The sequence below is a fragment of the Ursus americanus genome, chromosome 2, assembly GCF_024610735.1.
Source record: "Ursus americanus isolate L20-20 chromosome 2, mUrsAme1.1.p, whole genome shotgun sequence".
NCBI classification, from domain to species: Eukaryota; Metazoa; Chordata; class Mammalia; order Carnivora; family Ursidae; genus Ursus; species Ursus americanus.
Window position 1 is genome coordinate 45192464 of NC_142128.1, and position 13884 is coordinate 45206347.

At 51.3% G+C, this 13884-nt stretch overlaps 1 protein-coding gene and 1 pseudogene across 7 annotated transcripts in view; one reads left to right on the top strand and one right to left on the bottom strand.

The window, feature by feature from the left end:
- Window positions 1–112: 112 nt before the first annotated feature.
- DCAF8 (DDB1 and CUL4 associated factor 8) overlaps window positions 113–13884 on the bottom strand; it is a 40234-nt gene continuing 26462 nt past the window's right edge. For 6 of the 7 annotated variants that reach the window (XM_045783959.2, XM_045783963.2, XM_045783962.2 and 3 more), the window contains 7 exons: window positions 9589–9661; window positions 9055–9112; window positions 8432–8539; window positions 6928–7058; window positions 3191–3310; window positions 2660–2776; window positions 113–2040 (listed from right to left, as the gene is read on the bottom strand). In XM_045783959.2, the coding sequence (XP_045639915.1) occupies window positions 1924–2040; window positions 2660–2776; window positions 3191–3310; window positions 6928–7058; window positions 8432–8539; window positions 9055–9112; window positions 9589–9661 (724 nt within the window). In that variant the 3' untranslated portion in view covers window positions 113–1923. Of the gene's footprint in view, window positions 2041–2659; window positions 2777–3190; window positions 3311–4374; window positions 5814–6927; window positions 7059–8431; window positions 8540–9054; window positions 9113–9588; window positions 9662–13884 lie in introns of those variants that run through there. The other variant, XM_045783966.2, reaches the window with a different exon arrangement.
- On the top strand, window positions 13382–13876 carry LOC123783301 (small ribosomal subunit protein eS25 pseudogene; annotated as a pseudogene).

Genomic DNA, 13884 nt, shown 5'->3' on the forward strand with positions numbered 1-13884 from the left:
GACCTCCTCAAACTGCAGTAAGGTCAGGACCAGGCACCTATATTGGAAGGAACAAAACTAGCCCATCATGAATGAATGGGCCACACAGCGCACACAGAACAGCAGTCAGAAAGAAAAAGAAAAAAAAAAAAGCTTTACTGAGAGAAAATACACAACAAATTCCAGAGTGCATGGTTTTCAGGCCACTCCATCACCCCACCAGCCGTGGGAACGCAGACCACTCAGTCACCACACGTCCCCTACCTCAGGGGGGAAGTGCAGCAGCTCACATCTGGTCTGACAGTTGCTAAGAAAAGGGCCAGGAGGAAGGAGTGTCTGGGAATGCCATCCTTTCACTGTTCCCTTCCTTCCTGGCCCGGTCTAGTAGAATCGGACTGCCCTGGGGTGCAGAATTCCTGGTTGGGGGCACAAAGAAATAGCAGCACAAGCAATAGGGCAAGAATTCAACTAGGACTTTCATATCCGTGACCAGTGAGGAGACGGGTGTCCAAGCCCCAGCCATCTTTATCCTTAAACAATGTGTCCCTCAATCGCAAAAGGTGGACAAGCTATCATGGCCAACCCGGGAGGGCTTTCTCTACTACACTCTTCCACTAGGAAGGGAGCTGCTTGGGTGAGGTGGGTGGCTTAAAGACTCAAGCGGCTAACGCTAAGAGTGAACGTGTCCTCTGTCACATACAGTATAAGGAGAGACCGTCTGCAGTGGCAGAACCCTTCCTAAAGTCTGAGTTCAGTCAAGTTTTAAAGGTGGGCTAGCCTCTGGTCAGGAGAGCCATCCTGGGAACCCCCACAAAACAGGAGAGGTAGGAGATCTGAGACAAAGAGCTGAAAGGAATTTCCTGTTTTCCCAACCCTGAAACCTCGGCAGGAGGCAGGGAAGGGCAGAACTGAGGATCCTTCCATTCTTGAGCCTCCAAAAACCTAAGGGGTTTGCCCCGATCTCCAGTGGCCACACACACGGGGTGGGCTGACCCCAGTGTGACCACATCAGTACTTCTGCTCTCTCCTTTCAGTCCCTTTATTGCAGTCATAGAGAATATATAGGTACTTAAACTGACAATAATTTTAACGTGATACATCCAAGTTTGACTTGCTTTTTAATATATTTATAGATATAAAATTAGGCCTCTAACAGTGACAGGGCAAGGAGACTGCTGCCACCAAACAACTTTTTTTAAAAGTAACAGAAGAGGTAACACATCCTTCCTATTCTTCCTCCACTTCTCCCCCCGTCCCACTCCCCCCCAGCCTCCCTCACCAGACCTAGTCAGGGGTGATGGGATTAGGAGAAGAGCGTGAAGGACACATCATCAAGTGTGAAACACTGTGGGAAGTACAGAGGATGAACAGGTGGGAAGGAAAGTGAAGAGTGTGGGATGGTTAGGGGCTCTAAGGACTTCCCAGAAAAAACAAGATCCTGGGTTGGGGTTGTTCAGGGGGAAAAAAAGAATGCAACTGTCACAGACTTTTAAAAAATAAAGAAGAAAAAGGCCAAAAACCTAAACCAAAGAGAGAGTGGCACTTCTACCACCCCCACTCTGGCCCCTTGGTACTGAACAGCCAGTTATCCCCACCCCCCCACCCAAAGAAATAAGGGAGATTAAAGAAAAGGAAAACCCATTCCCTACCCCAAACCAGTTAACAAAACAGGCTCCCCCCTCCCAAAAAACAAGGCTTTGGGGAGAGGCCATTTCTGCTGAGCCCTGTGCACCTCTCCATGGAGCCCGTCCCGAGGCCTGGCTCCCCCTCTTAGCTACTCCGCAGGTTTGCTCCCCCTCTGGTCTTTCTCCTGGGATGTCTTTTTTATCTAAAGCAAAAAGTCCAAAGTGCGTGTCTGCTGAACGTAAGGGCCTGGGACAGGAAAGGGCTGTCCAGGCAGGATCGGGTTGGCAGCCCCAGCCCGCCCCTCCTGGGTACGAGGCCTCAGGACGGCATGCACTGCACCCGGTCGGGGCCCTCTTCCTCGTCCGATGTGTCTGACGAGCTGGGAGACTCATCGGAGTCTGCGTCTGTGGCCCCAACCCCAGGTTCTCGCCAGCGCTGCAGAATGAGAAAGGCTTGTTAGTAACTTCCCTGGAACGAGGACAAGCCTGTTTAGGTCTTAACTCTAATTCAGATGCTCTAGGCCAGGGGTCAGCAGAATTTTTCTTAAAGGGCCAGATAATAACTATTTTAGAGTCATGGGCCATAACCCTGTGGTGACTGTTCAACTCCGCTCTTGCAGCATGAAAGCAGCCACAGACGACATCAATGAATGGGTATGGTTGTATTCCAATAAAATTTTACTTGCAAAAAACAGGCAGCATGCCAACTGCCAGAGTTTGCTAACCCCTGCCCTAGGCCTCTGCTGGCATACGGAAAACAAGAAGGTCATCCTGACACTATTTCTTCTCCACGCCTTCCCCACCCTCATGCCTCTGCCTTTATGAAGACAGCACTGTCATGCGCAGCGATGGGGAACAGAAAACAGAACCACCCATCTTGCCTGGTGGTTCTTCCAAGGCTACATCAGGGCTCTGATGGGGATGGAGGACAATGGATCGGACACCCAACCAAAACCACCTGATCGCTTTTTAAAGTAGCGAGGAAGCGTGCACTGGAAGGTTTTACCCGCGAGAGCGTCACTGCCCTCGGGAGCTCACCTCCCGCGCCCGCTTACCCGGTGGTGGCGTCTCTGCCTCAGGTGGTGCATGAGGAACCAGAGCATGTGGCTGTCGAACAGGTCGGTGTGGTGCAGGCTGTCTTCATCCCGCTCCCGCTTGTTCTTCTTTATCACCTGGAACCGAACGGGTTGTGGGGCTGTGGGTGGGAATGAACAGGAACCCTGGACCCGATCAGAAAGGACTGGCATTCTATCCCAATGAGAACGTCTTTTAGGAACTGTTAAGCTGAAGGGGAGCGAGATGACATCAGGAAAGGATGCACCAGGTTTATCCACTGAGAAGGCTGGGAAGCTCTAAAATAGAACGATTCTTCCTCAAGACACCCCCCCCCCCCGCCCCACGGTGAACTAGAGGCACTCGCAGCTGTCCCTGAACCCCTGTGCTGGGACTACTCCCCGAGCGGCAATCACAGCAATGTGGGGGAGGGTGTTAGACCAGTGCCTCTAAGGAACTGGGCAGCCTGTTATTCCTTCCCGTGACAACAAAGACTCAAAATGTAACACGGACATCTGCAGTCAGCTACTCACGTCCTTCAGCCCTGTCAGATCGGTGGAAGTTTCGGCTGTGGGTGCCCAGATCTTGACATCATGGTCAAGGCCACTGGTTGCCAGCACAGGCAGGTGAGGGTGGGGCTCGAGACAGTTTACCTGGTCAGGAGGAAAGGAAAGCACAGGCTCAGGGATGTTGGGAATAGGGCTTAAAAACCACTACTCACCTTGAGCCAAACATACTCCTCAATCAGAGCTGAGGCAGCTGCTGGGAAGGCAGGCCCAACCATCATGAGCGTAGGCCAAGGGCCCTGGGGGTGGAAGAAACACTGGACACAGACTGGGTATAAGACCAGGCCCATCTCTCATTTCCTAAGTATAGGTAGGGGTGGCCTCACCCTAGACACAGCCCTAGGGGTGGGCGGGTGACTGGCCAAGCTTACTGCTGGCTTCACAAAAAGGCAGTGAGGTCCAGATGACCTCATCCACTCCGGATTCCACAGCTCCAACTTGCCCAAGGCTGGGAAAAAAACCAAAAAAACAAACAAAAAAAAACTCTCAGTGGCTTTCACCAAATGGCAAATAAATTTTTAAAAATGAAGAAAGCAACAGCTGCTGCTGAACCCCCAGAAGAGAGTCCAGGGACAATTACATTCACTTGGCGCTGCTGACTCGAACTGGAGGGAGGCACAGGCTGGGAAGAGGCCGAGCTGGGGAGTGAGATGGTAGCGGAGGCTAAGGTATGCTTGAGAACCCTGCATGCCCCAGGGGACAGCACTCTGCTGTCAGTCCCGAAAGCCCAACAGGCTCCGCTAAAGGGTGGCACGGTGTAGGAAGACAGCTTCCTGGGGCACCCACGGCATCCATATCAGCCACCTCTGGGTGCAGTCACCGAGCAGGAGAAACTTCCGCAGACAGGCAGGCCTTCTGGCCTGGGCAGCTTCCTCCTGTCAGGAGGCATCCATGCCCCCTGCTGTCTGACTTGGAAACATCAGCCTTCCAAATGGAAGGGCGGGGCGGGGCAGGGTAGGGCAGGGCAGGGCAGGGCAGGGCAGGGCAGGGCGGGCAGCTCCCATGGCCACTGGATGAGCTGGTCCCAGATGTAGCTGCTAAAGCGTTTTCGGGCTTTTAGTCAGATGAGGAATAGACAGGAAAAGCACCCGGAAGGAAGAGGGTGTGGTCCTAGCCGCTCCTCACCCGCCCCCCATCCCATCCCATCCCATCCCATCCCATCCCATCCCATCCCATTCCGCCTTGCAGCTGCCCTGTAGGCCAAGAAAACAACCCCTGGCAAAAAGCCTCTTTTATCTTTACTTCCCTCTGGACCAACCCCCTCTGCCTGGGCTGCAAGTGCTGAGGGAGCAGCACAGGGAAACTGGGGCCAGCATGGAAAATAAAACTGACCCACAGACTTCCAACCTTCTTTGGTCTTCCCTTTTACAAGTAAATGAAAATGCTCCAAAAAGACTAAGCTAAAGCCTGAGCCTAAGAATAAGGCAGAAACCCCACTTCTCTTCTCCTTCTCTCACTCCCCATGTCATCTCATCGCAAAGTTTATATGGGGGCTCTCTTAGGCAGTGTGGAAGTTTCCAGCATCTGCAGCACAAAGAGGCACTAGACAGGAACTCCACTGCCTGAGAATACGATCGAAAGATACGTGACAACTTACACATACAAACCTGAATTCATTCATCCACCTCCTGATAAGCCTTTGCTACCCCCTCTGCTCTGACCTAGCTCTGCTTCAGCACGTCAATAAAATCAGAAAGCACGCAGGAGACATTCCTTGGAACTTAAGACTAAGGACCCAGCCAAGGGCAAGAGGAGTAAGAGTCAGCAGCACACAGTACCTGCGTTGGAGCCCGCCGGGGCAGCCGACAGAGAGCTTCTGGGCCAGGCCCGTCTGAACGCCAGGACTTACCCTGTCGGTAACACGCCTGAGCAGAGCCAAGAGCTCCAGCCTTAAGAGGACTGGCCTGGGGGACGCAGGGATAGGAAGGGGCAGCGAAGTGCTTTGGGAGACTAAGCACTGTCCTGTGATGTTATTCCCCCACCCCTGTCCCCAAACGGGAACAAAGAAAGGACTGGAGTTTGAGCCAGAACCAGAGTCAAGAGACCTGGGCCAGGCAGACAAGAACTTCTAAGCTCCCTTCTGGTTCTGATGTTCTACTTATGATGACCTGCTGTGAACCTGCTTGGAGGCCACTGCCCGGTGACCTGCTGCAGGGAAGTTAGGGCCAAACAACAGAGGGGCCAAGTGAGGACACATAGGTCATCACGCCCACACACGGGCAGGCACAAGCCGTGAACCTTGCGCAGTCTCTATCTCTTGTCCTAGTCCCTCACTCTTGTGACCACTCAGTCCAGGCTTGGGGCCCACCCATCCCAAGCAGGTGCCCTCCCCACCTGAGCACGTGGATGCATCACCCTGATACTGGCTGAGGTGAAAGCAAACTGGCCTGCAGAATGGTGTGGAGAACGGACAAGGGCTGGCCTGGGGGAGGGCACTCAGCCCTGCGTCTCTCTGGAAGGGAACGCAAGACAGTTTATGATCTAGAAAGGATGCACTGGCCCCTTCTGACTTCCTTCTGACTATACGCCTACTGCAGAATTCTCATGAAGACTCCAGTGTTTTAGTTTGTTCATGCAGATGACAGAAGACCTATGGAAGAGCAGGACATGAAGCAGGCAACAGTGAGACAAACCTTCAATTCAGGACTCCTCTCCACATACGTTCAGGCCACAGAAGCCTTGGATCTGTACTGGCCCCAAGTCCCCCAAATTTAGACAAAACCAGAAAACAATCTGAAATAACTTCACACTAGGGCAAGAAACACACAAGGAAAGGGAGCCTGATTGCAAGGAACCATTTTAAATTCTACCAGCACTCAGGATGAGCCTCGTGGAGAGATGGCTGGGCTGCAACCCCAAAGCTTAGAAGGAATGAAGCAGAAGAGAAAACAAGCTGTCTCGACCACTCCTGAGAGGCCCTGCAGCAGACGCCGAAGGTGATCGGGACAGGGCCGCCTCCCACACCACCTCTTTCAGATCTGCAGTCCAAAAACCTTACAACACAAAGCCACTCGAGTACCTTCCCAACTCTGGGTCTCCAAGAAAAATCTATATGGTTAGCTAGATTCATCGCAGAAGCTGGCCACGCTTCACTCCCAGCTCAGGGCCCTCATGCTTCTCTTCTGCCCCGCCTCTGTGAGCACGGCCTGGAGCTCAAAGCACAGGCAGACTGTGATATGATCGCACAGCAGGCTGCTCAGTCATTATTTTTAAAAAATACATAAACATTTTTAAAAATGAAAAAAAATGTTTGCCATATTTGCTCTGTCCCTATTAGCTCCTTCTACTAGCTGGTATCCGTGGGCCCAGGACCTCATCAGGACCACGACTCAGCTACTCCTGAGGGAAGAGGCCTGAGGCATGGCGGCACCCTTGGGACCATGCAGGATGGGGTGCCCTCAACTCCAATGCCTTTCTTTCAGAAAAGGTGTCTGCCTAGAGAACCCTCGTTCAGGCCAGAGGTTCTTCCCTAAGATCCCTTTTTCTCCTCAATAAGCCCTGCCTTAGAGGGGCAGGAGACAGAAAAAGAAAGACAAGAGTCCACCCAAACCTCCACACCGCAGACCATGCTGCCGTCCCTGTACTGGCCAGACCTCCGAGACACGGTCTCGTGCTGCCACGGTGTGAGAACCCCGTGGCCCTGCTAAGACCTACCTTACTGGCAAGAGAGCAGGGGGCCGGCTGGCCCAGCGCAGCGTACTCACCACGCCTCCCTTGTCCCCCTCCATGAACTGAACGATCTGGCAGGATGACTTCTCCCACAGGAAGATGTGCCCGCAGTCACTGCCGCTCACCACAAACTCACTCTTGGGGCCGTAGAAATTGACGCCTTTTACTGAAATGGTAAACGAGGGAAGAACCCACATGAGAGCTGGCATCAGGCCCGTATAGATCTACCTCACAGGGACCGCAGTTATTCACAAACCCTAAGTCAGCTAAGAGCCAAGAATTCCTTTCATTTTCACAAAACAAATCAAGGGATTGTGTGTATGTAACAGACAGACCAAGACTCACGCCAGTCCCAGAGACAACTTCTACCCCCGCCCAGAGCTCCACGGGGCTGAGGGGCTGCAGTCCCTCGGCAGCAGCCTCCGTCTCACCGGTCTGCACCCTACGGAACACCTCCGGCCTCACTAACGCCTTACTCGTCCCAGCCTGAACCACTCCAGCTCTGCCCATTGCTAGGCAGCGCGGTCCTACGCCCAAGGCTCACCCTGGGTTTGTGTGCTCCCTTCGTGCCACCTGGTCAGTGCTTCCTGGGCCGTTGCTGGCCTGAGAATGAGGGAGGTCTAGGCCACAATTGCCTGTAAGAAGCATCTGAACTGTGCTTGCTACAGACTCTGAACAACACAGCTCCACCCCCTGGAATCACTGAGAGAAGCTGGGCGTCCCAGCGACTCTGTGCAGTTCCACGGTGGTCATGGGACTGCACTCAGCTTCTGTCTGCCCGTGGACTAAGTTCCAAGCCCCTGCTCTCCTGCTCACCTCACCAGCTCAGAAGAAAAAGGACAAGTCACTGCACTCTCCAAGTCAAAATTATGACAGATCCTTTTGAGGAGCAGTGACAACGACAAAGAGCAGTGACCACCGCAACCCTTTTGTACATTAGAGTCACATGGGGAGCTTTTAAAAACCTCTATCAAGCTGTACCCCACCCCAATTAAATCATAGTGTCTGGGGATAGAAGCCAGGCTTTAAAGACTGGCAGGTGACTCCGTGGCACAGCTAAGCTCGGGAGCCACACACAGAACGCAAGCAGCCGACCTCGCTGCAGACTGGGGGGGGCGGCCCTGGCCCCAGGCCTCCTCCTCTGCCTCATTCAAAGCATCGTCCACCCTAGAGCTAGACGCTCACGTCCGCCCCCCAGCCCCTCGATTTCAGGCAATTCAATTCAGTACCACAGGCTGAGGGGGCTTTCCCAGACTCCCTAACAAGCCTGTTAAGCCTGAAGTTCCCTGAAATCTTAAGAAAAATACAGTCACTCAAGTCTCCTGATGCCCAAACGAAGCCACATCCCTGAGGTGAGAGAGGCTCCGGGCCCTCCGTGCTGGAGCACAGTGGGCCCGTGAAAGCTCCGGCCCGACGAGGGACACCGTCTCCCTGCCCCGACAGGCAGCCCCGTCCTTCAGGGAGTTCTTCTCCATACAGCCTGAATGAAATACTGCCGTTTCCTAAGCCAACAGACAGCAGCTCCGAAGACAGGCTCACCCGTGGCGTTATTCCTGTGGCCCTTGTATCTCTTCACATACTGGGCCCCGTCGCTGTGAGAGGAGTTGAAGAGGTAAATGTCTTCGTCGTTGTAGCTGGCCAGGAGCTCTGCCAAGAACAAGCACACAGCAGTGAAGGCAAAGGCTGAAAAAGAGCTGGGACCAGGAGTCGGGGGCTGGGGTGCAGCTTCTTGCCAGTCGTGCCCCCTCCTAACGCCCAGGTGTGGCACCCATCTCACTCAGTTGGAGCAGCAGGCAGGTCAGGTGTCCAGGGTAGACTACGAGCGTCCTGCCAACCCAGGGGCAGCAGAATGCTCAGGAAGGTCATACCCATTAACTCAAGAATGAGCCAAAGGCATAAGCACCTGCTCAGGCAAGGAGCCTGGGCTTCAGGACAGGCGGCGCCACGTCTCATCCGCGGCGCTCTGCAAGTGGCGCCCGGCGCCTCCGGGGTCATCCGTGGCAGCCGCCCGCTGTGCGCGCACCGTCAGCGACTCCGCCCCAGCCGCTCCGCTCGGAGCTCTAGCATAGCGGTGAGCACCGCAGGGCACGGGCCTCGCTGGCTCAGCAGCTCCCTAGACAGAGGGCGCGTGCCAGCCTAGGAGCCGGGCCCTGCTCACGTACCTGTGCCGTCGTGGCTGTACACGAGACAGGTGATGTTTGCTTTGGACTCACTGTTCACCTGCAATAAGGAGCAGATACTGACTGATGCCCCACCCCCCCACTTGTTACACCACCTTCAGGAAACAGGTTTTCCTTCCAACTCCCCTCTATCTTCTCCCAGAGTGAGAGAGACAGAGAGAGAGAAAGAGAGACAGGAGTATAACCAGTGAAATGTGGCCACCTCAGGGGAGAGGGCTTTCTGCTGGTGGTTTCTGCGAGCTAGCCATGTGACACACAAACGCTACCTCCCTCGGCCTTACTGTCACGGGGCAAGGCAATGATCTTTACGTCTACACTCTGTCAGTAGGCAACCCTAGGCTAACAGAGGTGAAGTGACTGCCCAAGATCGCAAAGCTGGTAAGTGGTAGAGCCGGGATTCAAATCCAGGGAACTGATTCGAAAGTCCAAGCTCCTCCCATCATGCCAACAATTTTAGGGGCAGCCTTGGGGTTGAGTTAGGAAAGCCGGGAACCAATGGCCCCTCACGAATCTTACCAGGTGATGAGGACAGAATTTCTTGAGCACGCCATTGTTCTCGTTCTCATCAATTTTCCTCTGGTCGTAAATCCTATAACGGAAGAAATAATAAAATGTTAAAACTTACAAATTGATCCCTTGAAGAACTGCAAAGTAGTGGCAGGAACAGCAGTCAGCTGGATGTCAGGAGAGACAAAGGACATCACCCCACCAAGATTCTGGCTCCCACTCTTACCTGAAGGCCCTCCTCCCCTAGCCCTTTCCGAATCCTGACTCTTATCCAGACACTCCCCAGTTCAAGTGGTAATCCTAAATCACATTAACCTGCAGTGGCTTCTCTCTCCTCCCTGCTTTTAATCGCTTACTATTTATTTCCACCGAAAGCTCCCCAACAGCCTTTACTGCTACAGAGGCCACACCCCTCGAAGTCCGTGGGTCTTCAAGCCTGTCCTGGCCTCTAACTTGGCCCGTTCTCCCTCTCGCTCCTCAGAGGGATGATTACAAAGCCCCACCAGGATCTCCTCAAGAGTTCTTCTCTCCTGCCTTCATTCCCATCCAACCACGGTCACCTTTCCTCATCTCTGCGACCCAAACTCGGACCATTCATTCCCACACCTAGGACAGATGTCACCAGCCAGCTATCCTGTCGGGTGCTGGTCATACAGGACAAACAAGCCACCGCCGGCGTGCTTCCTCCCATCTCAGCACCTCCTCTCCACAGCTGCTCTTTTCATCCCTCCAAGGACCTGCCTTCGATGAGTCCACTCCTCAACCTCTTCCTCGCGCCCGTCTGCCCATTTCCTTAAAACCCTCCCTCTCCTGACTTCCCACTGTTGCTTTTTCTGTCCTTTCCTCTTGTAGTCAAACTACTGAAATGAGCAATGTGCATTCAGTGTTTTCACTTCCTTGTTTCCTGTTCCCTTCTCAATCCATTCCCATCTAGCTTTGGCCCTCAACCCGCTAGTGAGACCTCCCTGGCTCAAGTCACCAGCGGCCTCACAGCCTCCACCCACAGTCTTCTCTTCAGGCCTCTCTCTCTCCTCTTGACATCGTTCACGACGCCTTCCCTAAAACCGTTTCCTTCTTTGACGGCCGACCACCCCTTCATGGTGTTCATGAGCTTGTGTGTCTCTCTTAACTGCTGCTGATGCTCCCGGAGGTTTGGTCTCAGGTTCTCCTCTGACTCTATACAGGGGAAGGAGGTTTTGCCCAGATTATTTGTAGTATCCTTCTCACTGCCTTCCTTGCTCATGCTGTCGCCAGAAGTATCCTAAAAGGCAACATTTTATGTAAATTCCCTGCTTAAAATCTCTTCAGTGATTCTATATTTTCTACTAAATAAAGTCCAAACCCCTTAGTAGGACTCTCCATCTCCCCTGAAAGATCCTATATGTTATACAAGAATAAACAAAACAAAAAAGCTAGGCTTCCTTGAACACACCGTGTCACAGCTCGTGTTCCTACCTCTCCGCGCACCGGCCGCTCTACTGAAATACTCCTTTCCCATTCATTTTGAGTCTATCCTCTGTGAGAAAGAACAGCATGGAGAAATGGTGTCTCCCATGTTTATGGAGTCCGATCTGAGTTCAAATACTGACTCTGCAACTTAGGAGCTGAGCAATCCTGCGTATTGTCTTAATATTTTCAATCCTTAATGTACCTGTTTCTCCAGAATGCTCCTTAAAGGCAAAGACTCTCTAGTCAAGTGTGTGTCTAGCACACAGGAGATGCTCAGTAAATGCTGGATGAATGAATAGATGAGTGCATCAATGCATGTTCGTATTCTCCACACTTTCTTGCTTAATATCCTGCATTAAGAGGATTATCCGGGAACCTCTGCTAAATGAACCCCGAGAAGAGAAAAGACCAATAGGACACTGCCGATTCCGCCTCCTCCACAAACACGCATCTGATGACCTCCTGTTTCTCCTCTAAACAAAGTCTCCGTCAACAGAGCTTAGATGTCACTAAGCCACCATAAACTTTGTAAGTCTGCAAACTGGTAAGGCACATTTAAGTATTCAGTATTTCGGTGTATGGACCATTCAGTGTGTTCCTCGGTCTGTAAGGCTCTCTGTCCTTCCTCTTTCTGAGCAAATCCTCACCTTCCTTCCCCTTTCCTCCGTAACTATTTAAGAAGAACCTACTACAGATAGGGTGCTAGACTAGGGATTGGCAAACTTGATCTTAAATGACAAGATAGTAAATACTTTAAGCTGGCAGGCCATCTGGTCCCTGTCACAACTACCGAACTCTGCCACTGTAGCTTGAAAGCAGCCTTGGATGATATGTAAATGAATGGCCATGGCTGTGTTCCAATAAAACTTTATTTATAAAAAACAGGCAGTGTAGGGTAACCTGCATGGCTCAGTTAAGCATCTGACTCTGGCTCAGGTCATGACCTCAGGGTCCTGGGATAGAGCCCGGCATCAGGATCCCCACTCAGCAGGGAGTCTGTTTGTCCCTCTCCCCTTACCCCTCCCCCAGCTCCTGCGCGCACACACACTCTCTCTCAAATAAAATCTTAAAAACAAAACAAAACAGGCAGTATAATTTGACAGCTCCTGTGCTAGACAGTGCTGATACAAAGATGAATATGATTTTCTCCCCTATTTTCTGAGCATAGGACAGGACCTTGACATTTAACAAAAAAAAGTTTTTTTTTAAATGTCAGAGACTTTATTTTTTCAAGCAATTTTAGGTCTACAATAAAATCGAGGAGGTGGCAGAGATTTCCCATACGCTCTCTGCCCACACACACGCATAACCTCAACCACTATCAACACCACTCAGCAGAATGGCTTTTATTTGCTTTTACCAAGGATGACCCTACACTGACATGGCAATCACCCAAAGCCCACGGCTTTGGACAAAAGTAGGACATAGATCCATCACTATGATACCATACAGAGCATTTGCACCGCCCTGCAAATCCTCCACACTCTGCCGGCTCCTCTCTCCCCCAGCCCCACCCCTGACGACCACTATTATTTTTATTGTGTCCGTAGTTTTTAGCCTTCTCCTGAATGCCATACGATCGGAATCATATAGTATACAGCCTTTTCAGATTGGCTTTTTTTTTTTTAACTTAGTGATATGCATTTCATGTTCCTGTATGTCTTTTCATTTTGTGACAGCTCATTTCTTTTTTCGCACTGACTCCTATTCCATTATCTGGACGTACCAGTTTATCCATTCACCTACTCACGGACACCTTAGTTGTTTCCAAGTTTTGGCAACGATGAATCAAGCTGTGATACACATCCATGTACAGGTGTCTGTGTGGACATAAGTCCTTAGTTCCTCTGGGTAAATACCAAGGAGCATGACTGCTGGATCACGCGGTAACAGCATGTGTAGTTTTATGTGAAACTACCAAACTGTCTTCCCATGTGGCTGCACCATGTCGCGTTCCCACCAGCAATACATCAGAGTTCCTGCGGTTCCACAGACCTGCTGGCATTTGGTGGTGTCAGTGCTCTGCAGCGGTACCTCGTTGTTTAATACGCATTTTCCTGATGACACAGGATGTGGAACATCTTTTTATATATTTATTTGTGATCTATGTATCTTCTTTAGAGAGGTGTCTGTTAAGATCTCTGACCCATTTTTTAATTGGGCTGTTTTCTTGTCGAGTTTTAAGAGTTCTTCATGTATTTTAGGTAATGGTCATTTATCAGATATGTCTTTTCCAAGTATTTAATCCCAACCTGTTGCTTGTCTTCTAATTCTCTTGGACAGTGTACATTTTAAAGAAGTGTACCTTATCAACTATTTCACAAATCATGTCTTTGGTATTGTATCTAAAAAGACATCACCACTTTTTGTCCAACATCTTAGCAAGGCTGCAGGCGTGGCTGCTGCTCTCCCAGCTTCGCAATGCCTCCCAAGGACGACAAGAAGAAGATGCCGGAAAGTCGGCCAAAAACGACAAAGACCCAGTGAACAAATCTGGGGGCAAGGCCGAAAAGAAGTGGTCCAAAGGCAAAGTTTGGGACAAGCTCAGTAACCTGGTGTTGTGTGACAAAGCGACATATGACTAACTCTATAAGGAAGTTCCCGACTGTAAGCTTCTAAAACTCTTAGCTGTTGTCTCTGAGAGACTGAAGATTCGAGGTCCTCTGGCCAGGGCAGCCCCTTAGGAGCTCCTTAGTGAAGTACTTATTAAACCAGTTTCAGAGCACAGAGCTCAAGTAACTTACACCAGGAACACCAAGGATGGAGATGCCCTGTCTGCTAGTGAAGATGGATGAACATGATCCCAACAACTGTACATTTTGGAAAATGAAAATTTATTAAATCAAAAATAAAATA